At 38.7% G+C, this 25,669-nt stretch overlaps 1 protein-coding gene across 3 annotated transcripts; it reads right to left on the reverse strand.

Moving 5' to 3' along the window:
* Positions 1–1,078: 1,078 nt before the first annotated feature.
* LOC143878342 (transcription factor IBH1-like 1) lies at positions 1,079–4,174 on the reverse strand. 3 transcript variants are annotated; one of them, XM_077380640.1, is made up of 2 exons: positions 3,119–4,174; positions 1,079–1,377 (listed from the first exon to the last, which is right to left on the reverse strand). In XM_077380640.1, the coding sequence occupies exon 1, from the start codon at positions 3,664–3,666 to the stop codon at positions 3,130–3,132; it is 537 nt and encodes a 178-aa protein (XP_077236755.1). In that variant the 5' UTR covers positions 3,667–4,174; the 3' UTR covers positions 1,079–1,377; positions 3,119–3,129. The 3 variants fall into 3 exon arrangements, with proteins under 3 accessions (XP_077236755.1, XP_077236756.1, XP_077236757.1); XM_077380641.1 differs by having other exon boundaries at positions 1,080–1,361; XM_077380642.1 differs by lacking the exon at positions 1,079–1,377 and adding an exon at positions 1,797–2,024.
* Positions 4,175–25,669: the final 21,495 nt, after the last annotated feature.

Consider the following 25,669-nt stretch of genomic DNA (forward strand, 5'->3'; position numbering starts at 1 on the left):
AAACTTAAGAACGAAAAATAATATTATGAATTTTTTTTTGATCTTTTTATAGTAAAAAATAAAATATGAAGAGATTTTTTTTTAGAATCTTCGAAAATTTTAAGAATTTTGTCATTTTATCAAAAATTGTAAAATATAGTGATATTTTCAAAAATATTTGTAAGGTGAAAGTTTCACGCATCGAAAACTTGCATGGTTTCATAAAAAAACAGTGAAAAATGCAACCCACCAGGAAATCTTGAAAATAGCTAACCCATTGTTTAGCTGTGTTTTTTTTTAATGGGAGTTCACTATAAAAATTCAAGGGGCCATAAAAAGTGTTGCATAATAACCAAATATACTAAAATCACTCATCTGGCGCTTCCTGCAATGGATGGTCTGTGCTTAAAAAATATACCCCATTGAATGGTTCAGACCATACTTACTGGAAGTCAAATTCTTTCTTCTTCTTTCCTTTTCTCTTTTATAGACCCCTCACTTCTTAGTTATATTTCTCGCCTTCTCACTATGACAACTGACAACTATGGCAACTATAGACCACTTTTAGTAAGCCCATCTTTGGGGAGACCCGCATTTTGTAATCTGTAGACCAAAGATTGTTGGGCCTCCTCTGTACAGTTGCTGGCCTAGTAGAAATATCAATTTGTTGGTGCCGAATGTTGTATAATTCCCCCTATAAAAATGGAAGGACTTTCCGCGATAAAAATCGTACTTAAGACAAAGTTCATTAGGAGACTTCATAAGCTATAGGGTGAAAAACTAAGCAAGACTCCCAAAAGGATGGACCTTCTTAATGCTTATTGGACGACCATTAGACCATGAGGAAAAATTCTAACTACTTGTTTGCTTGTGTATGCAATTTCTTGTTTAACAACGGCCTGTGTCACTAGCCAACATCATGGATGAGATTAAAGATATGAGTTTTTATGGTGTTTCTTTTCTCTTAATCCTAGAAGTACTAATGAGTTGGCTGATCGTCTTGCCAAATCAAATGCTTTTAGCACATCCTTTTATATGGGGCAATCTTTACCTAAGAAGTGTACTTGCAATCCTTTATTATTATCTTTATTAAAAAAAGATATAGATTAGAACAGTAAGTGGAGCTGTACAATTGGAAGAATCTAAACAAGTGTTGTTACTGCCATTGCATTCTTGAGAGTCCCCTTCACCAGCTTGAGAGGAATTCAGGGGTCTATTCCGGCCATTTCTTCATGAGAGATTGTCTGATACTTGAAGTGCACCTCCCAATCTCCCATTGTGGAGTGATCATGCAATCCATTTTTAATGAGAGTTGCTAAGGCAGACTCTTCTCAAGTTGGATTTAGGGTGCCTTTTGCTAACGAGTGGTACGATCACTTCTTCTGTTTTCATAATGATCTATTAGTGACCAAAAAAAAAAAGATCTGTCACCTTACATTTAATCGAAGCTGGTGTTGACACAATATAAATAGCATGAACTCTCCTGTGGAAATTGTAGTTAGGACTAAATGGATGGATGAAGACAATATCAATGGAAGTGACTGCTTAATGACACTCAATTGTCATCTTCAACCTCTAATCACATTGCAACTCGAAAGGACCCAACTTTGCAAATTCTAGACTTAAAACTGAGGGGTTTACGATTTGATACTACATATGGATCTGTAATCTTTTGTTTGGTGTAGCAGATCTAGAGATATCTCCCAAAATAAGATCAAACGCTGTGCAGAAAATGACAAGACAAGATGCAAGAAACACCAACACATAAAGAAATAACACAAGATACAAGATTTATGTCACTAGGCAATGTGCCTACATCCAAGAAATAATAGTTTCATTGTTTCAATTAGGGTTTCAAAACTATCTTTACTTCTGGCCAAGAAACACATAAGAAAAAAATCTCACACGGCAATCCTAATACGTGTCTTATATATTAATGTCACTACATCAAAAAAAATTATTGAAATACCCTTACAGTTGACCCGCATATGCATCACGCACATTAGTCCGTGAGGTTGATGAATCACTCCCAAAATACACGATATCTGCGCAAGATTGGGATCTTTATAGGCCATCACTTGCAATCTCTTTTTTTTCCAATAAAAATTTTCATTCCATAATAGAACGAACTGAATTTAAAAATCTATTAATAATCATGACTTTGAGTGACAAATGGTAATTAAAACATCTCTTAATGTAGTAGGATATACTATATAATGGTAAAATGAATCTCTACCATCTAAGCTTCCAGCTACTATATATTTCTCATTGTATAAGAATATAGAATTAAATACCTTTCATAGTTTTAAAACTCATGTAACCCCAGTTTACCTACCAAAAAAATGAAAAAAATCATGCAACCCCAAGTTGCTGTCACCATCTTCTTGTACACAACAGGAGCGCATGAGAGAGTCTGAATTTCCTCCTTTCATATTACTTGTGGTACAGAAACCATCTCCAATTTCTTCCCCAAAATAAGCAAAGAAGATAACTCACAGCCATCGATGACTATTCAAATGGCAGACTTTGAATTGCTTTCCAGTTACTTATTTTTGTTTTCTCATAGCATGATTTTAGCAATGTATTTGTGCTGGGTCATTCTCTTCTCACCCCTTGTAGCTTTCTCACTTACCAATCATAAAAAGATTGCAAAGATTCAAATAATCGAATACCTTCAACTCAGCTACATAAAACTCATCTAATACCTTCATTCTTTGAAAGGAGGTGCTTGGGAAAACCAACTTACTTTTTCATATTCTCATTTCTCACACATAAATTCCTTCCTTGCTTGTTATAATCACTCAAAATCAAACTGTTTGCAGTAGACCAAAGGAAAAAAAAAGGTTGCACAAATATAAGGAAAAGAGAAAAATGTACATAGCAACTTCTCATTAGAGAATTTAAACCCAAGAAAGTGAGTCAAAATAGGAGATAGTAGTAGAAGGAAATAAAAGCTATATATAGCTTGGATAATATTTCATCTGTACATGCCTCAGATATTTCAGCTTCTATTAGCTAGAATAATATTTCATCTGTACATGCCTCAGATATTTCAGCTTCTATTTCTCATAGTAAGATTTGTTTCTCCTCCACATAGCTATGAAGAAAATGAAAGGATATTAATTCTAGATCAACTTACTTGATATTCGATCACTCGTATGCATTTGCGAGATGTCGCATTACATCCACCTGAGCTCTCAAGGAGACAATGTAATCAACAGTTTCTTCTAACAAAGATAACTCATCCAAGGATTCTCCCCCTGGTATGAGAAATTTCAGCACCTGAGTCTTTTTCTTGAGCATTCTCTTAGCAAGTGCACTGGCCAAAATTTTCTTTGGTGCAACCTTCCTTGTCCTACGCACTGTGTAGCTTCTTCTCAAGATCCTCTTGCACCTCACCCTCTTGCATGTGAGATGTGAGTCACATGGCTTTGTTAGCCCGTCGAAATCCTCACCCAAGATTCTCCTAACAAGGGTCTTGTTCTTCTCTTGTTTGGATATATTTCTGATGAGTGCACGGCTCCAATTTGCTCCCTCTCTAGCAAAAGCCAAGGCAACATCTGATGAAACTTTGATAGCCCTTTTCCTCTCCAGAAAGCTCATATTCTTGGATGAAATGTCATCTTGTTGGAGACCCACTAGCAGTTTCTTGAGAAAAACCTGTTTGAATGAGTTTGAGTCTTGCATGGTTGTGAATGAAGGACGACAACCAAAATCCTTTCTATTCTTGAGTCTTAAAACTAGGGAGGAAGAAGAAGGATTTTGATTTGAAATGGGTATTGTTCAAAATCATGAAATATGTGCTTTAACTAATCTATCTAAGCTTGAGAGAATTCCAAATCCAAGAACGGAGATGGAAAGGCCTATGAATTGAAATGGGTACTGCACAAAAGCTTGGAATGTGCAGGATTTACCAGTATCACACTCAAAGCTGAAAATTTCTGTGAACGTTTCCTCTGCGAGGAGAGGTTTTGTGCTAGTGTATGACATGTACGTTGCCAAGTGCCGTTTTCAAGGGTTTTGAAAAATAACAGGTTGGGCTATAATGGAAAAAGAAAGAAAGGCATGAAAAATAAAGTACAAGAAGTGGGCAGGGGTGCAGTGCAGGCGAGTTGCAGATGAGCGTTTTGAAGGATCTATGAAAGTATTAAATGCCATGAAAAGGGAAAAGAGAGGGGAGTGAAAATCAGAGGACTGTGTAGAAAACTCATTTATTCTCACAAAGTAAGGGGTCGTGGGGCCTTGATAGAACAGACACATCACATGCATGCACATGCTTTCCATGGCCCTCCAACATCTTATATATGTAGATGCGTAGACTTTATTGACTGAGGAAAGAAATCAAATGCTAAATGAAACCTAGGAAATGGGTTTTGGTGATTTTAATTTTTTTTTTCCAATTTCCAATATTATATTATAATAAATGGTTATTGGGTATGGACCTTTTTCAAGAGCAATTATGTCCTACATTGGGCTTTTTGAGTGTTAATATTGTAAGTTTGTAAATAAAAAAAATGGGTTCCTTGTCTTTTTATTTATTTTTCAATGCTAATGAATTTATTGCTCTATGTATTACACAAAACATGTAGTGGGGATTGTTTTTTTTTTTTATTTTTCTTCATTTAAGAAATATCCTAGGAAATGGGTCATGATTTTTAGGGTTGCTTTTTGAATCTTAGGGGTGAGTGGAAAGTCAGATTGGCAGGATCCGGAAAACATGGTGATGCTTGTGGGGACTATTGAAAAAATTCCTGGCGGTGGCTTTGCAAAATCTCACATGGTCGCCACATGGGGTTTTTAATCGCTGGCCTCACACATGCCGTTGCCTTTATCATACAATTACACATGCTCCTTCATGCCTCTTTCTCTCTGCCTTCCCTATATTTCGGAAAAGGATTGTACACTCGTATGGTACGCTCGAGTGCACAATCACATGGGTCCCACATTTTTTGTGGTGATCCAAAGCATTCATTTGAAAGGCCCTATCATAGATAGGGTGTGTACAAAAAGCAGTTCCATTGAATCATCCTAACCCCTCCAAAAGTGGAGGAAAAAAATGGGCAGATTTCTGGACAAACAGTGTCTGTCCATTTTGACTTCCACAAATGGATGGGTTAGGATGATCCTATGGAGCTGATTTTTGGTACACATCCCATCTATGTAAGGGCCTTTCAAATGAATGCTTTGGATCATCCTAACAAAGTGGGCCCACATGTGATTGGGCACTCAAGCGTACCATAAGCTTGGTACACTCGAGCGTACAATCATTTTCCTCATATATATATATATATATATATATATATATATATATATATATATAGAGAGAGAGAGAGAGAGAGAGAGGTGTTTCTAGTCTGCCCCTCTATCACAAATTGGCTACCAATATAAGTCTCCATTATTATTATTTTTTCAAAAAATAGTAGTCATTAACATTTTATCCTAGTATTGATATCCTTTTTTATTATTATTGAATTCACTAGTAAAAAGATAGCAGAGATATGGATAAGTTGGCAAGAAATAACACTTGGTTTCACCTCTAGCTATGATCATCATTCATTAGACCCGGATGGTCTGATGATCCAAAAGATCCGAATGTTAATGAACAAAATTGGGCACAACAACTAAATCCGAACCGTATTCATAGGATCCATAACCTTGGGTTTGAAATTGTTCAGACGGTGACCTCATCATAGCCTTAAAATCATATGGAGCATATTTGATCTGAATGGAGAGCACCAATGTATGAAAATACCATTCATATTTTCGTTCATTTATGTCTATATATGGGAGAGATGTTCATGACATTTAAAAATCCTACTTAAAACAACAAAAGACATTTGATTTTCTTGCTGAGTCTAAGTCACGCTCCGTTTCAAATCGGACCGTCCATCCCAGTGTCCTAGGTCCTAGATTAATCTCTTGATATATTAGTGTACTTCTGGGACCTTTATTTGACAGGTAACTGTTCTTGGCACAGGCTTAAGATTTAAGAAATCACGGGATGGAGTTGAGCATGCAGTCTTTCAACTCCCTTTATCCACTCCCGTCTTTTCTGCCCAACATATGTACCGACAAACAACTCTAACGATCTATTTCAGTCACACCTTTCAACATTTACCATCAATCAGACACACACTCTCACTTCTCTCTCTCTCTCTCTCTCTCTCTAGACTATTGTAATTAGATGTTATATGCTCTTATAAGCATGGTTTTAAATCCGATTTCGGTGGAGACCAACACCGAAACCAATAAAATCCGAAACGGTATTTTATTTGGGCCTAAATTTCGGTCGAAATTTTGGTTTTTCTGAAATTTGACCCAAAAAATCTGTTTTTTCTTAAAATTAATTTAATATTTCACTGAAATTTCGACCGAAATTTAATATTGAATAAAATATTGGTTTCGATTTTTGTACCAGATTTCGACCGAAATTTCAAAATTTCAAGGTCCGAAACCGGTACCGGAACCGAAATTTTAAACCTTGGTTATAAAAGTCCACAAAAGGCGGCAAAAATCCAATCATAATTGCTTTTCAATACATTGAGGAGTGCCATTATTAAAACAAGAGAGTGGTAACAAATCATAATTTAAGAATTGATTGAGTCCAAACAAAATCAGTACTCAAAATCCAAAACAAGCAGGGCCTAAAACGTCGGTAATTAATTTGAGGAGTATATCCCAAAATCGAATAATAGAGAATGAGGTAGGTTAGGCGAGGACATTAGATGTAGTGTAGGCCAGCCTGTCTTACTGCCCATGACTCCATGAGGTGTTGTCGGATATTACCTTTTTTGAGTAAAATACCCTTCTCTTTCACTATGAATAAATTAGCATCACCCCAACCATTCGACCAGGACCAATTGAATCATTTTTATGGGTCCTTTCTTTATACTTTGAAGCCATTTTAGTCCCAAAATTTTAGTTGAAGTGAAGATGGTTAACCTCCGTGATTGAAGTTCAGAAAACCCACACACCATCTTATGTCATGTCGTATTTAGTGCATATTAAAATGGGATAGTAGAGTTATTGGACAGATACATATGGGGACTGATATCCGCACCAACATGTTTGGATAACGGCACTACTCACTTTGTGTTACACTTTTCTAATTGAATGTTGATACTTGATAGTATCTCTAGTATTGTACCAGCCGTGAAAATGTAATTAAAAATTTCAAGTGTAAAGCAAAGTGAGTCGTGCCATTATTCAAATATGCTAGTGCGGATATCAATTCCACACACACACCATCAGAACATGAGGTATGAGATGGTGAGCCCCACCCTAATGCATAGGTTAGGTAGAGATTGTGGAACCCACCTCATCAATAACATTAGTGGTAAAATGGTGGGCTCCACCCCCCCATCAAAACCTGGTGTAAAACGTTTGGCCCCACTCTATGCATGGGTTTGGGCGGAGATGGTGGTCCCAACACATCAAAACAGGTATAAAAAAGGTGGGTCCAGCCCATGCTAAGGCATGGTTATAAAATGTTCCGCCCCACCCTATGTAAACAAAATATGTGATCAGTGGAAAAGTTCTTCCAATAAAAAAATTTCTAGGAAAAGGTGAAAGATAAATGGAAAGAAACATGCTTAGTATATATTATAAATAGATAGATGGGATTTGCTAGCGTTCGCAAAAGGCATTTCGTAGCTGGTCTATCGCACATAAGACCAGCCACCTCGAGAATGGAGACAAAAGCACGTCGTCTCCATTCACAAGGTGGCTGGTCTGATGTGCGACAGACCAGCCGCTAAATGCCTTTTGTTATGGACACTAGCAATTCCCTGGAAAGATAGATAGATTGTTTTTTTTTTTCGGAAAAGATAACTAATTAAAGAAATTAGGAGATTCTAGTTCATATTATCACCCAAGTTGTTATTGCTTCTAAGAATATGAAAAAAGGTATATCACTCCCTCTTTTTTTTTTTTTGAAAATTGACAATTTCATTGTTACATAAGGGACCAGTGGCCCCTACTTGCATTACATAGAATGAATTAAGGGTGGCTAGGAGCATGCTCCTAGACCAATAAAAAGCCAAAAAATGATCTTCTGGGTCAACCACTACAACGAGTTCTACACTTCCATGCGTTGCCACCCTATCGAATACCGATTTCACTTCCCTTTCGAATTCCTCATCTACTACTGCAGCTGAAAAATGCCTTCACCATTCCTCCTTCCTTTCCTTTACATTGCACAATAGTCTCATTTGAAAGTGCCATATTTGTGGACACATCAAATCATAATTGTGACTTGCCACGTCACTCAGACTGCTCCACCACTTTTTAGCCGGCTAATTCAAAATTTTAAAATTCCGCTCAAAGGTCTAAATCTATTGTGCGCCTCTAACCGGGCACGATAGCCAACTCCATCGAATCCGATCATCGGCGGCTTCTACCTTGCGCCACCGCCCGTTCCGGGGGATCCCCATTAAACCACCAAGCCAAAACTCTAATCTAATCATAGAGACCAGCATTTTTACCCTAATTTCTTCCCCTTTAGCTTCACAAGAACCTACAATCTTAATCCTACCATTATTTTCACCTAATCCTAGAGCCCACCATTGTTCACCCTGATCCTACCCTTCCCCAACCTTCCACCTCGATCATACCTTATCTTTACCCTCCACATCCAACCCATCCTTTTTTTCTCCCGAATCCGGCCACCATTTTTCACATTCCTGCCACGTCCACCACTTTCAACAACTCATCAGCCCATTTTCTCCATCCACCCAACCCAGATCCGATCATTTCCCCCAATAAATCCAGCCCACTCGGACCCAGATCCAGCCATTTCGCACCTCCAGCCACCATTGCTGCATCCCCTGCGAGATCTGCCCAACTCTGGGCATCATCCGGCCACTAGTACCTCCCTTGCCCATCAAGGGAGAGAAATGAAAAGATTAAAAAATTGGAAAGATAGATCTAAGAGAAAGAGAAACCAGAGAAGAAAAAAAAGGGGGAGTAGAAAAAACAGAAAGAGAGAGAACAAGAAGAGATCAAAAAAGTGAAAGAAAAGAAGATAGGGGGAGAAAGAGATATCAGGAAAGGAGAGAGGGAAATCGATAGAAGAGAGAACGATCAACGAGCGATGGGGGAGAAAAAGAAGAGTGAGGGAGAGATGGAAGAGATGAGAGAGAGAGAGAGAGACGGGAGAGAGAGAGGGACGAGATAGGGAAGAGAGAGACGGTAGAGAGAGAGACGAAATAGAGAAGAGAGAGAGAGACGGGAGGGAGAGATAGACGAAATAGGAAAGAAAACACCTCCCTCCCTAGGGTTTCCATCGACCTAGGGAGGGAGCTCCAAAATCGCCTTCTTTTTCTCAAAGCTTTTTTTTGGTATATCACTCCCTCTAGGCGAATCAATTATGCTATCAATGACTTGGCCAGCTTCCAAGGCCGCCCTCCTTTTCGTGCTGCGGAGGAGAAAATTTTGGAAGAGTCACATTTCACAACAAGAGTCGAATCCAAAATGCATGAACTAATCTTTCCTGGTTTTTTTAATGATAAAGCATATACTATGAGTAAGACAGGCTTAAAAACATGTCCATTCAAAAACAAAACAAAAAATTAAAATGATATAACAACGTATGCATAGTTAATGTTACCGAATAAATACACACGACACAGAGAGATAGAGAATGACCATGTTTTGATAATCGGACAACTCACACATTGTCTTACATTTCTATAAGGTGGTGTTGAGAGCTTTTAGGGAATTGTAATAGGTTTTGACAACCGGTTAAAAAAGTACAAAACAAGGTGATTCGTCCCATTATGGATATATGGAGATTTTATGTGGTGTGTGGCTGTATGGTCCCCTGTACCCAAAAATCATTTTCACAGGATGATCCTAATCCTCTGATCTATAGAGGGACTCAACATTATGGAAACTTCTATAGATCAAAAGAGTTTGGATCATCCCATGGAAATTATTTTTGGGACACAACCCATTTATGTAGTGGCCCGACAAATGGATAGTTTGGATCATCCTATATGCAGTGGGCAGTACAATACTTTTTTGAAAAGAACTCGACCATACAGCCACAAACCGTATAAAAACTCATGTATCATATATATGATATTTTTCCACCTTTTTCGGCATTTGTATCCCTCCTGTTTGTATTTCTCTAAAAAAGGAAGGAGTGCTCAACACATTCCCACTCTCTCACATACACACATGCGCACACATGGATGGGCTCCGCATGTCCCAACAAAGGCATACAATCCTCCCCACAAGAATGATGAGAGCGTAAGGAGGGAACACTATCTGTTGTGTTCAAAAGATGGGGGGTGTTTGAGCAGGGCCTATTTGTTTTCAATCTAAGCAAAGCCTTTGATTTGATTATTACTAAATATATAATCAGCACGTTGTAAAATATGAGAAGGGTTATATATATATATATATATATGAGAAAACGGTTCCTACACATATGTGTAGATAAGTTATCTACACACTAGCTTAAAATACAGTGGGGGCCACATTATTTGGGTGATCCAAACCATTCATTTTTAAGGCCCTCTCATAGATAGAGTGTCCACAAAAAATTAGATTCATAGGATCATCCTAACCATTCGAACTGTGGAGGCAAAAAAATGGACTAATTTGTGAAGGTTTAAAGACATCCATTTTACCTCCACAAATCGTAGGGGGTGCCCAAAAAATCCGCTCCATAGGATCATCCCAACCCTTCAAACTGGGGAGGAGAAAGAGGGGGAAATGGGCGGGTATAAATTTGCCCACTTACCCGTCCATTTTCCCCTCTTTCACCTCCACAGTTCAAAGGGTTGGGATGATCCTATGGAGCTGATTTTTTGGGCACCCCCTATCTATGTCAGGGCCTATCAAATGACCGGTTCGGATCACCCCAAAAATGTGGGCCCACCATGATTTTAGCAGTCACCTCATATAAGCTTATATGAGGGGCCACTCACAATCACTTTCCCCTTATATATATATATATATATATATATATATATATATATATATATATATATATATATATGAGCAATGATAGATGCAAGGGGGCCCTTGCATAAAGAGCCGGAAAAGGGCCCTTGATTGGTTCCAAGTCATCAATAGGAAATGTTGTTTAGGGCCTTTCTTTTTCCCAATCTGCGATGGCTTTACAGCTAAACAACTCTTTGAATACTGTTAACTTGACCTTAAAATAAGGAGTGAGGCTCGTCGGTTTCTTTTAATTTAAGTTCCCATGTTTAACCAACGTGGTCATGGGCTTGGGAGAACATGTGCAATATTATAGAGGAGAAATGGCACGTCTAACGAAGAGAATTTAAAAAGACAACCACTTTAAACACGGTACAGCAATGAGGTCAAGCAGCTTGAAGTTTTAACATTTTGTGTTTTAGATATGGTTCTTGTTTTTATATGTGCTTTGTTTTAAACTCTGTCAAATGCTTTTGATGAGATTCCCTCGTACTAACTAATCTGTACTACATGGGGACATAAATAAACATGTTGATCGATCCTAAATTCCTATTAGATGGCACTCTTGAGAGACATTTATGAGAGCCCTTTTCCATGGCCTAGCCAAAATGATATCAACATCCCCCCTTGTGGATGGGCCGACACAAGTCTTGTGGACTAGTCCTTGGACATGCATGCTCCTGGATGATCAAGCCTCCGGGTTTGACAGAATGGGACATGGCAGACAATGCCTTGTTCCTTAGTGGAATTTAACTATCCAAGCAGGAGAGTAGACTTGTTCCACAACCTTGCAAATGGTCTCTAGAAACAGTGGTGTGAGCGTCTTGAGTCTTTGGGCACCGTACTAATAGCATCATGATCCAAATAGTTCAACAATCGCTCGGGCATAGAGATGCAATAGCCTAATCATATCATTCAGCAAATGGCCTGAACGATCAAATGGCTGGTGCTGCTCGATTTTGTTTTACCGTATATTTGTAGGCCATTCTCTGAACAATTAGAGTCACCCAATGAGTTTGGGTCTTATTCTTGGCTACATCTTATGAACGGCTGAGATTATGCAGATGTGATGTGGGTGGGCCTATTCACAAGTGTCTCATATTGGTGCATCTCATAGTAAAATTCACCTTATAATATCATTCCATGCCAACATTATTACTTTGCACTCATGATCTTGAGCATGAACTATGAAATATAGTGATCGTTGTTAAGCCATCTCTATGTCCAACCCACAAAAATGCCCAAGAATCCAGATCATCCATACGGGCTACCTTTTGTATGCTTCATGACCTAAAATTTAAACTCATTTCTCCTAATTGTGTGACTAAATCTACTTTTGAAAGGTTAACATGCAAAAATTATTGACGAATATCTACTCTTCACACACACACACACACACACACACACACACACACACACACAATGATTTACAGAAGATGATTTCTGCACTGTAATTTGACGTGTAGTTTATCCATTGGATCTGCAACTAAACATTCCTCAGCCATAAGGAAATTGCTTAGTCAATAAATAACTCTTTTAACCATAAAAGGTCATGTAGAGACCTGATCCAAGTCATTGTTAAGTTATTATATAGAGACCAATAATTCCATTCTTGATCGGATTCCTCGTGATGATTCATAACAGGCAAAAGAGGGGCGCATTTACTTTTAGACCACACCAAGACCTCTATTTCTCCTTTCCATCTAAAGAAATTATACACTGGGATATCTCCCATCTTATCGGAGTTTTGGGGGGCCCTAATGTTGATATAGACTAAGATCTATGAGACTTTGATCCGGGACCACATTTGCCCAGCATATAAATCACAATTTATTCAGGTAAGTCGACTCATCGAGTTCTTGTACTGCTGTAGTTCATATGGGTACATTTGTATATAAGTAGTTATTCCCAAATAACAAAAGTGATCTTTGCTAGAAGTCTATATGAAGAAGGGTATAGAATTCCATATGTACATATATAGTGCTCCAAAAGAAATCTATTGTAATGGAGAATAAATGATCAAGAATGCATCTAGAAACCTCCCTGAGGTCTATACATAGCTACGAGGTCCTTCTCCACAATTGCAAAGGAGAATATGAGCTCTAAGAATATGATTTTTTTAATTGATTAGAAGTTGTTTATGTCAAATGCCCCTATTCTTTGTGGATATTATTAATATTCTTGTTCTTTTTCTGCTCCGTTACCTCAATGGTCTTAGGTATCTAGTCTAGGGTATCAAGCTGCACTGAGAGTTTGGATCTCTATACATAGCAACAATGGAATATAAGTGGTAGTAGTGTTTGGTTGTCATACTCTTAGAGTAGTGGTAGGGAATGTCATTACCAATGCGAGAGAAGGGAGAGAGAAAGAGAGAAAACACATTGTTCCCAAGAAATCTAAGCAGAATTTCACCTTAAAAAGCCTATAAAAAAAAAACAATGGAATATATACAACTGTCTTTTATGACTTATTTAGCGTAAATGAGTGAAAAATCTTAACGTTTATTTTTCTCTTCGAAAAAATCTATATGAACCATTTACATAGAGAAAAATTGGTTTGCACTTATAATCGTAAAACTTATACTCATTTATCTGATTCATTTATTCTCTGAACAATAAGCTTTTATTACTTTAAACTAATAATGTCATTGAAGGCGCGTGTTTCAATCAAGACATATATAGACTTCATTAGTTTTGGGGAAATGATATCTTCCTCCCTTGAAGGGATAAAATCCCTCCCTTTAACGGTTTCTGTGAGAATGGTTCACTGCTTGAGGATAAATTCACCCTATTTAATGTTTTTCTTTGACTTTAAAACTTAACAACTAACGTTAAAGGGGGGGTTTTAGCCGTTGGGGGGTATAATTCCCCTAGTTTTAATACCATATTCTTTTTGTAACGTTATAAAAGCCCTTGTGCTATTAATTTACTATAGATTTCTTCAAGTAAATCTTGACTTAATGCTTATTTAATGTATTACTATCGGTAGGGAATTTAACCAAGTAGAAGTCACCCCTAAAAGCTAGCCATTAGAGGGAGAGTGCCCATTCCCTCATAACCCATCCCCATCCATGTCACTTATCCCCATCCATTTCACTTACCAATGTAGGACTATTTGATTCTGCGTGGAATCCCAACACTATCCGATAAAGGCTAGGGGGCTAGAACACTTAGCTTCAATGGTTGATATCGCTAGACGAAGAAGTATTTGGATGTCATGTCACAAGCCACCCCAAGTGATTGGATCAGCTCATATGTCTTGTGGGCCATCATGATTCCAGTTAATTTTTTCTAGTAACTATTCTCTGATTATCCTAAGTCTTTGATCAAGGAGGATCAGAAAGACCCTCCTTTTAAGATTTGCTGTTAAACTTCACAAATTGATCGTTTGTAACCTTGATCATGGAAAAAAAGTCTTCATTTCGCATGGGAATTGGACCCAATGCATAACATGGGAGCAGCTCAACAGTTCAATGGTCCCCAAATCATGTGTAACACGTGTACAGATGTTCATGTCTGACCAAATTAATGGATCGATGCTTGTCTCTCTTGGGATTTGCAAGGCAATTCCCGATGGGACATAAGGGGTTTAGCGCCTACTCATTTCCAACCACCTATAGCATAGATCTCCGTAGGTCATGCTTGGCTACCATGAATTCTTTTTTTCATGGAATATTAGCTTACGCAATGGTGAGGAGAGTGGGAGAGCGGTAGACCCGAGGGGTTGTGAGTAAGGAGAGGGTAAGAAAAGCCAAGAGGAAAACAAGGAAACAAAAAACTCAACCAAGATGTGATTGATTTTTTTCCATGCTTTCTCAAGTTTCTCCCTCTTCCACCCTCCCCAAACATGATTGATTTTTTTCATTGTTTTTAGCCACTTCTCACCTTCTACTCATTGGTGCCCCTCTCAAGTCTCTCCTTCTCCCACGCTCCCTCCCCTTTTCTCACCACTTGAGAAACCAATTTATCAAGAGAAAAAAAAAATAAAAAAATTACTGGTTGTCAAACATGGCAATATATTATATATGTATTTTTCTTTAAAAACATGTTACATTACTTATAGAAAATAATAAGAGTCGTGATTCCGTCCATGAGCCATCTATGGGTGTATCACATTATTCTTCATTGATTTAATCACCTCTTGAGCGTTGTTCCTCAATACTTATCATTGAATAATCTTTTGATTTATATATGCATTAGGAGGTCTATGCCAAAGCCTGTCCGTGCAAATAAAACTTCAGTGCGTTGGAGCCTACTAGGAGTCTAATCAAAACTCTAATCACATTTTCATACATAGTAAGTTACATCTTAACTAACTTTCAAGAGCAAAATAACTTGCCCTCCTTGGACATCTTTTTTGAGAGATTCCCCCTCTTAGTAACATATACACATCAATTTCCCCACTGTAGAATAGGAGATAATTATGTTCTTAAAAGTTACAACAAATGGCTAGCTAGAAAGATACACTATCACTTTCCTATCAACACAAGAGGAGGATATCAAGTAGCTGGTACTTACCATAAGAAGGTATCTGCCAACTGGGTTTGATTGTATTGATGCAATACAAACTTGTTGTGGCTACATGCCATGGAGATTTGTGAGACTCTTGAGAACATTTACTTGCAATTGTAGAGAGGAAATGTAGTTAGCAGTTGTGAGAAGCAGCGCTTCTACTTCCATTCCTTGGCACCCTGGAACTATGCTCACCAGCTTCTTAAGCTTTCTATTTATCAGCCTTCTATTTCTTCTTCTCATAGAGACGTCCCTTTTTCTTCCATGGGCACACCTAGTTCTCATTGTTGGAGGCCTCGGCATAAGAAAAGTTGTAAATCACTTGAGATATATGTTTGATGGATAGTGATATAAATAGGCAAATACTCTCTTCAGGACAGCAAGGAGAAAGAAAAGGCAATCCCTCCTCTTCCCTAGTAATAACTAACCAATCAAGCAATAAGAAAGGCCAAATGTGCAAAAGTAAACATGCATGTTTCTAGCATAGAAACCCTAATAGTAGACTTTGATTTCCATCCACACAAGAGTAGCTGTCTAATCCTTAAATAGGCAATGTAAAATAATGGGGTTTCACATCACATAAGAAATCCACCAACCCAATCTATAGATGGTCCTTTGGAGTGTTTGGTTTCACAAAAGCCGGGATGAATTAGGGGTTTTGCTTGGCATTTGGGTGCCATGTCAGAAAAACTTCTTATTTGGTTGCCAATAGAGCATTGAAATCCCTAAAGACTTCCGGGGATGTCTCTTGGTTTCTAAGGCTTTGTTTGGATGCTTAAGCATTCTTTAGGACTATAAAGTCTACGGAAGGGGCAGGATTTTGGATGCCATGTAAACCTTGGTAAAGCCATTTCTGTTTGGATGCAAGTAAACCAGGAGAGAGAGAGAGAGAGAGAGAGAGAGAGAGGAGGAGGATTAGCTAGAAATCTCTTCTTTTTTGAGATATAATTCATATGTAAATGCTTGTGATACCGCATCACCAGACATGCAATCATTACACATGTTTCTTGTCCGATAATCTCTAAGAATTTTGGTGTTACATTGGCAAACAAACACCATAAAGTTCAAGAAAAATGTATTTTTTTTGCTTAGGGATTACCTGAGGATCCCTCGCATGTGGCATCCAAATAGTTGTCTCCTAGTTATTAATCATTGCATGTTTGCTGAAGTGACACACTTGTCATCTCCCTTTAATATCCAAGCCCAAAACCACAAAAAAGGTGAAATTTTGCTTAGATTTCTTGGGAACAGTGTGTTTTTTCTCTTTCTCTCTCCCTTCTCTCGCATTGGTAATGACACTCCCTACCACTACCTAAGAGTATGACAACCAAACACTACTACCACTATTATCCGAAGTAAGTTCCATACAATACAAATCCAATGATTGTCTCATCCCACTATTTTTTTACTTGTTTTTTTAACTCATGCTCATCTCTGACATATTTGCTGGAAGGCTACATGTCGGTGCATAGACAGTTTGAGTCTTTGGGGATGTTATGAGAGAAGGTTGAAAGGACAGGTTATGAGGATAAAGACGAGCGAGAAAGACTTTCAGAGACAAGGGTAGTGTTGTTACAGGTTGGGCGTCGAAAAGCACGTGAATGTCCCTATCTCTCGTGGTCTCCATTTAAGGCTATCCGCGTGTATGGAGTGATGAGAGGATGGTGACTTTGTGGATTCAGCTCTTCGCTGAAGGAATGTGGAAGATATTTCTTTGCAAGGAGTGTGGCCAGCTTTTGTACACTAGGCAAACTACCTTTATATTATTATGGAAGGATGGACGGGAATATTGCTCAGGACCCCAGCCACCTCCTTGTTTGTGAACACGAGTCTAGGCAAACCCCATCTGTCTATATATAGAGGGGATTGATACCTGTACTAACATATTTTGATAATGGCACTATTCATTTTGTTTTACTCTCTTCTGATGGAATGTCGATAGCATCTTTAGTAGGAGCGCTGATAAGAAATGAGTTCAGAATTATCTTGGCTGATTGCAATTAGCCCTTAAATAATGTTTATACATGGCACTTAAAAGATAAGATTGGAAAGATTAGGATAGAAACATCCTCATCTAACCCAACCACCACGTTTACTTGGTTGCCTATAATCTAACCAATTACTAGATCTCCCAAATTTTACACTAACAATCCTGCGGCGAGATCTATCACACTCTAAAAGGAGCAACATGGGTCGGGCTCAATCCAAGTTTGGCAGTCAACCTTATTTTGGCATCCAAGTTTGGCAGTCAACCTTATTTTGGCTCGGGTTAGGTTGGCATTTCCTCGGATTAGGTTAGGATTGACGCCTTGGCGTTTCTATGTCCGCACGGGACACTCCCTCCCTAGCTAAATGATAAGCTTCTCCATTCGCCGATCACTTCACTTGATAAAAATGGGTTGAATGGTCTTCCACACAATCTCGAATCTCACTGACAATCTCTGAGAATCTCCAGTGGCTGGAATATCTTCCACCTAATCACCTGATGACAGTGAGGAGTCCCTTCTACTACTAGATTTGTTATGGTAATGGCCATAATGGCCTCGTAAGTCGTAACGCATGTGGAGTGCAATGGAAACGTTGCGGGAAAGCGAGTGTAACGACAATCAATGATAAAGACAGGAAATCACTCTATAAATGGTCGATTATATCATTGGAAAGATATGCCTCAAACCACAAAGGAAACTCCCAAATGGATTGATCGTGTACCCCCTTTCAATCATCCTCATGGTTCTTCAAATTACTCTAAGATAATCCAACTGATGATACACCATCATTCTGATTCCCTGGATATATAGCTGCTCTTACTTTTGCTTCATTGGAGTCCTTGATCCCAATCAGTCCTGAAAAAGACCAAATAATGTTATCTTTATCATCCCTAAGGAGACCTCCAATTCCTGCCAGGCCCTCATTACCCAAACTAGAACCATCAAAATTCATTTTAAGCCAACCGGGAACGGGGGGAATCCATCTAGGAGCTACCACCTCCTTATGCTCCCTTGCTCAAGCAGATTTCCTTTCAACAACGACGAATATCTAAATGCAAATACAAACTGAAACTAGGAAGGACTTTGACCCAAGATATGACTAAGGGTAAAATCCTTGAGAAAGAGGAAAAAAAAACTTAGGGCTACATTCTTAAATAAACTAGGATTTAGAGGTGGATTGACCATCCTTGGCCCGAGGCTCAAGTTGGGTAGGGTTAGGGTTAGGGTTAGCGTTGAGGCAATGATAGATATCTTGAGTTGGGCTAGGGTTGACCATCCTTGGCCCAAGTTGCACCCTTAATCTTGAGTATTGTAACAGCTATGAAAAGTTACTTTAAAAAGTGCAAAACAAAGTGGGCGATGCCATTCTCAATATATGGAATGCTAAAGTAAAGTTGTTGTCCTGAGTGGGGGCCCGCCTAGGTATGGGACTGGGTAGGACCCAGCTTGGTATAGGACATGTTTAAATGGCCTTGCCTAACGCGTTCCATCAGCTTTGGAGCTTTTGGCGTAATTGTAAGGTACCTAACGTTCGGCATCAGAGTGGCCACCATGTTCCGTGCTCCAGTCACGGAAGGGGCGCCTTATGGAGAGGACTACTTTCAAAGGGCTACGTGGTAAACCGCCAGAGTGAAAGCCGCCAGAGTGGGCCGCCGCGGAAGGGGCAACCTGTGGAAAATGCTACCTCGTCAGAGTGAAAGCTATCACAGAGTAGGCTGTCAAGGACAGTGGATTCGGAAGCGTGGTGGTATGTTACAGTCCTGAGTGGGGGCCCGCCTAGGTATGAGACTAGGTGGGACCCAAGCTGGTATGGAACATGTTTAAAGGGCCTTACCTAACGCGTTACATCAGCTCTAGAGCTTTTGGCGTATTGGTAAGGTACCTAACAGGTGCCCTTGTAAAAACCAACTACAAAGGAACCCCATTGGATCATCTCACTAAAGTTCATCCATAATGGTACAGAAAAATATAAAAATTAAAGGAAAAATAAATGTACTTAGGTGAGATGGTCCCACAGTGGCGCCCTTGGACGTAGTTGGTTTTTTTGCAAGGCACCTTTGTAGTTTAGTATTCCCTTCTCTCTCTAAATATGTCGCTCAACCAATGGCTCATGGATCTTCATGGACTCAATCATATTCTACGGGCCTGTAGATTAAAACAGACGCATGTTTCCTGATCTTGCAAGCTGAATATCGAACCACCATTGGATCGAACTATGCTCAAAGACCAATATCTTTTTCTATATATGTACTTGATCTACATTATTTATTGACAATCATAGCATCAAATTCAACTTTCCATGTAAGAACATTACAAATTGAAATAGACACATTTTGTCAAAGAACGGGTTACTCGTTGATCGATCGCTCGTGGTTTAGTTTGTTCCAAGGACTCTCATTTGCTCAATTTCTGTTGTATACTAAGCTAACAAAGTTTCAATCTCATGTCCGACTTAGGAGAGAATGCTAGCACAATTCCTTTGGTTGTACATTGATGTGCGTTTATACTCATCTTAACTGCCATATCGTGTTAATCTTATCCCATTATTGGAACTATAAGTAATACAATGGGACTACAATAGGTACCCAACTGTACACAGTAATAGCGATTCCAATTTAAAAAAGATTCACCCGTTGCACTACAATTCCCAATTTTATACTAAGAAAATGTAGCATATCAAGCTATGTGTTGTAGGAGAAGAGACCCCCTCAGGTGCAAGGCCACCTGGCAAGGCATTGGATGTTGTTCCCACTACAGTTCAATGAACGTAGCATAAGAGTCACATATCCTTGCCATACGTCACCAAAAATCTTGCTCAGTACCTTTAAGTACAAAGAAAATAAAACAAAAACCATGGACCATGGTGGTTAAGGCAACTACTTTGTCCTCATATGAGGAATGGTACACCAAGCCCTTTCAAATATTGGCCTAAAGGATGCCCCTATTGGGTGCACCGTGCAGGTCCCCAAGTGCATTTAATACCTTTTGACTTGTACCTTTGTTTACAGCTGTTCTTAATGCACTTGCTAACGTGTACCCTTCAACCGATATCTGCAAGGGCGCCTTTGAGTTTAGCATTCCTCAGTTAATAGCCTAATACTAGCCGTGATTCTTTTCATTGTCAAATTTATTGGAGAATCTTTTCTTTATATCTTATGATTTTTTTTATCATGGTTTCAAAATTTGGTTCCAGAATGCGTTTCGGTCCTCATCGAAACCGAAATTTCGGCCCAAATCTGACGAAATCACTGGCTATTTTATCTTGTACAGAATTTCGACCGACATAACCAAAATTTCGGAAATTAGGAAATTTCCGAAATTTTGGGATGATATTAAATAATTATCAAAAAGCGAGATTTTGGGTGAAATCCCTTAAATTTAGGACGAAATTTCGACCGAAACTAGAAATTTTGGATTTCTGTCGAAATTTAAAACCATGGTTTTGAGGGTGAGGCCCAACATTTTATAACCATGCCTCCAGAAATGTGAGGCCACCATTTTATGCCTCATGGTTTGATGTGGTGGGCCCAACATATCCCCCCAAACCCTTGCATAGGATAGGGCTAAGGCTTTAACCCTTATATTTTTATGGGGTGGTGCTTACCATTTCACACCTCAGGTTTTGATGGGGTGGAACCCGCCATCTTTACCAAACCCATACATTAGCCGGGGCACCATTTTTCGCCTAATGTTATTGATGGGTGAGGCCCACCATTTTACACCTTATATTTTGAGTGGGTGTGGCCCCACCATTTTACGCCCATGCTTAAATACTAGTAACTTTTAAAAATGAAAATGAAATCGCTCCCCCTCCTCTCAACATTTTATACTTTATTATCTGTGGCCTATGGGTAGGTAGAGAGTAGAGCATTGTTGTGATGCAGAAACTAGTATTGGTCTCAGTTTCCATACAAATAAGAGGATGCATATAGTAGGATTTGGATGCATTGGTACGTGTCGGGCTATGTGTCAAATAAGAAGAGGTCCACACTGCCGACCTTATTGTACTAGTCTAAGATTTGTGGGTTCGGCACTAATGGCAATTGACAGAGATTTGAGTGTTTTTACTTGCAAAGTTCAGTGAATGTCGCAGAAACATCAGATATCCTTATCTAATATCAATTCAAATCTTATTGAATGCTCATATGAAACAAAGGACATTCTAGGTGTGGATAATAAGTTTTGCTTTTCTATTACTTCTATATTGTCGGGCATGATAGAAATTGGAACAGTTTGTGTGTTGGACTAACTTTTTCACCAAGTCTAGTTGAGTTTGTTGCGTGTGAATGTCTTCGTTTCTCGAACAAGTTAGTGTAACTCTGTTGCTGTTTGTGGTTTAGTATTTTGTCTTTTTTCTAAAAATTGCATTTTCCATCCTTCCTGTTTGTTTTATCTTAAAAATGGCTTCATATTCAACTCTCAAGAAAGGACAAACAAAATTGGGGCGAAATCTTTTTTTTTTTTGGTTTTTAATGAAATAGGGTACCCCACTCCAATTTTAGGGGCGAGACTATTCCCTACGGATGCATGCAATCACGCTTCGTCTCAAAGGGGGATTTGAACTTGCCTCAACGGGGAACATACCCATGACTTTAAGCCAAAGAGCCACACCCCTACAGGTTGGGGCGAAATCATTTTGTCCTCTCTTTTTTAATTGGCTACAAAGAGCATTTTGAGAGTTATAGTAGCCTTTTACAGCTAGTCAAATAATAAAAGACAAGGTGAATTGGCCCCATCTTATCAAGACATGCTAATGTAAATTTTTAACTTTTAATTACTAAAATCACTCCTTATTTAATATATTAATAAATTTTTATGAGATTTGTTAGGCAATTTCAGTGGAAACAGATAACTTTCCCAGGAGAGAACAGCCACAAGGGATCACTGCATTTTTCACAACAGCATTAAAGAGAAAAAGAAAAGGAGAAAGTAAAAATGGAGTTTTTATATGGTGCCCGACGGTCAAGTATCGAGGATATGGTACTTCCATCGTACCACCCACCACCTTCATGGGACTTGAAGGCCGGCCACCGTATAATTTATCACTAAATGAGCCTATGTGGTTGCTCGCTGACTCACTGTCATGCAACAACCGCTCTTCAAAATGCCTTCTTCGGGATTTGAGGGGATTTTGCGGAGCTTGCATTAGAGAGCAGCCACATTGGTTGAATTAAATGAATCAGTCCAAAAGTAAGCCTATGTGGCTGTTCTCTCAAGCAACAGTAGCTCCGCAAAATGCCCTCTGCTATGGTCAGCAAATCCCAAATAAAAAGGGACCTAGCAAATTCCACTAGCTACATTTTGGGTCCATCAAGTGTGTGGTGGGATGTGGTTGTGACCAGAAATATTGATCTGGTAAGCAGCGACAGATCCCGTCAATTGACTTTTAGAACACCTTGATTGGGCCATTGATCTATCGAGTCGCATTTAAGGTTCCACAAGAAAAGCCAAATCGTCTTGGGACCAAGATCATGTGGGTCATCTCAAGATGTTTTACAAGATTAACGGCCTCAATCATACATGCATCTCCACAAATTGATCATTAGCATTCATGGGGTACCATTACTAGCTGATTCCTAATCCTTCTTAAGAAATAATTAAGAAAGAAGCAATCTTTCACTCTCTTCTTTCTTTTTGGGAAAACACTTCAAAAAATGAAAATCCATTCTGAAAATATAAAGATAAAAGTGAAAATGATCTAAGATTTGGTCATTTTCATGATGTTTTAGGCATTTGTTGGAATTCGAGCTGTTTCTTCCCTGTTCTCTTGGAAACGTGTCGCGATAGAGAACCCTGTTTTCTTTATTACAAAACGGATTTTCGTTTTGCTTCTTTTTTCAAGAGAAGATAATGCAGTGAAGAACATGAGAGGGGAGAATCATGATGGAGCTTTCTCCTAAGCACCATAAGACTCTCTTAGAGCTAGCATTTCACAATGAGAAAACTTTCGTGCCCCCAAGGTTATTTAAAACCTTATAAATGTAAACTTTCGTGCTTCCTCTAATCTTTTTAAAAGTGAAAGAGTCCTATTCAAACTGTATAAATAAGGCCAACCATTAACAATACATTCCAAAGCATTCCATGTATTATGTAAAATTTAAAAGGTATGAAGGTTTGAAATTTCTGTTTCCAAGTTCTCTTTTGTCATTCAATGTACCTTGATGGATGCATAGTTTCTGCCTGCCCATATTGTTTGAGCCCATAAATTCTATATGACAGCCATATCTTTTGTGGACGAATCGGATATGAGATGCGAATGAAATAAATGATTGCCAAGGGAACTTCTGCTTAAACAAGCAGTCCATATATCTCTATCGTGTCACAAATGGTGCAAATTTATTATAGCAACTCATTGGTATCCTCAGCCTCTTTCTTTGTCTTCTTGTATCAAAGATGTTGTCTTGGAGACACATTTTCTTTGGCGGTTTAAACAATCACTACCGGCATTACTACAACATCTCAATTTTACCTTACAGAAGCACAGCAACCACACTATTCAAAGGTGGCACAAATGCGGCCTTCTTATGTCATCCCTGACTTTAGTGTGGGCTTTTAGCTTACGTTGAGGACATCTACTCTTTTCACTCTTGAATGGTAGTACTTGTAATAGCTAGATAACAAAAAAATCCATCCCGAGCTGTATCGATCTGGATGAGAAGGTCCAATGAAGTGAGAAGACCATATCCATGGAAGGTTGAACGGAGCAGATTGTGCACTGTGATGCTGTCCTGATGCACAGTACTAGCAACGTGCATAACATGAGCAATGTCTGGCCAAGTTCCATGGCAAGTTAATAGATATGCAACGTACAATATATGTTTAGTTGTGGCAACAATAATTCAGATACCGATTTTTTTGGTCAAGGCTCCATTTCTTTTCCACTTTAAATGAGTGTAAAACAAATTTATGCCCTTTTCCAAATTGATAGGGTGTTTCTTTCTGCATAAAAATAAATTTTGAGACATGCTAAACTTACAGGAGCCCTTCCAGAAACCGTGTAGAAGGGCGGCACCATAGGCTCCACGTCATTATAAATGCCGTTATAAGTGCCATTATATATGAAGTGGTCCAATGGTGTCGCTCTTCTACACGGTTTCTACAAGGGCTCTTGTCAGTTTAGCATTCATCATAAATTTTAAATACAATGGGCTTTCCTTGTTCAAAGATCTAAACAAGGAAAATGATATATCCGCCTCCTTTTCTTCTCTAATCCGCCCTTTTTAGTCTAAAAAGATTGGTCATAAAGATAATAGAGGGGGTGGCTAGAGGAAGAAAGTGGGTCGAATATATCACTTCCTCTAACCATTCAGTTGTTGACCCCAACAACTGTTCACGTGAAAGAGTGGAGAGAGTGTCCAATTGCCGTGAGAGAGACGGTTGCCGTTAACTTTGTCATTTAAAAAATTTTATGGAAGAAAGTAACTGTCATTTGATTGGTATGGCAATTATTTTCCAGACTAATCAGCAAATATGAAATTCTTAAGTACTATTTAGCAATAATTTTGCAAAGGAGGGAGTAATTGGCAAAAATCCCAAAATACAACTATCAAGGAGGTAAGAAGTCAAAAGTGACGAGATTGTGCCTTTCTACGCTTGGCCCGATCTAAGTGGTTGGGCATCAGAGTTAGCCGATCTCCGAACATGCTAATACACAACTGAAGCACCCTCCACTTAATCGAAGAGCTCATTAAACAAATGTGCGTATCTCCACAGGGGCGGCTAGCTCTTTGTATCACGCTTAAAAAATTTACTATCGTATCTCGCTTTAGAAAAGGGAACAAGTGATATTTATTATAACTATATTAGAGAAATTTTATATGTACATTGTATGTACATATGGTGCTCTAAAAAACTACGTAGCCGTGGAGGATAAATGACCTAGACTAGGTCCAGAAGCCTCCCTAAGCTCTATATAAACTACGGGGTCCTCCTTCATAAGTGCAAGAGAGAGCGTGGGCTCTAGGAATATACTTTTGTTCAGTTGATTAGAAGTCGTTCTTAAAGTTTTGTTGCATGACCTATTGAAAATGATAAGGTGTCATGAATCAGTCGATGAACCACCAATGCCTGCATCATCATATCCTACATCCTTGATTTAATCACCAAGACCAGCTTTAGCTGCGTTTCTCAATATTCACTAATGAATAACTACTTAAATCTTTTGAGTGGTACATGTTGCCAGACCTGTCTATGCCAAGCTATAAATAAGTGCTCAAGCAAATCAAACTTCAGTGCATTGAGCCT

Source organism: Tasmannia lanceolata, unplaced genomic scaffold (genome assembly GCF_043159265.1).
Source record: "Tasmannia lanceolata isolate RefF3 unplaced genomic scaffold, GAP_Taslan_0.1 ptg000006l, whole genome shotgun sequence".
Taxonomy (NCBI): domain Eukaryota; kingdom Viridiplantae; phylum Streptophyta; class Magnoliopsida; order Canellales; family Winteraceae; genus Tasmannia; species Tasmannia lanceolata.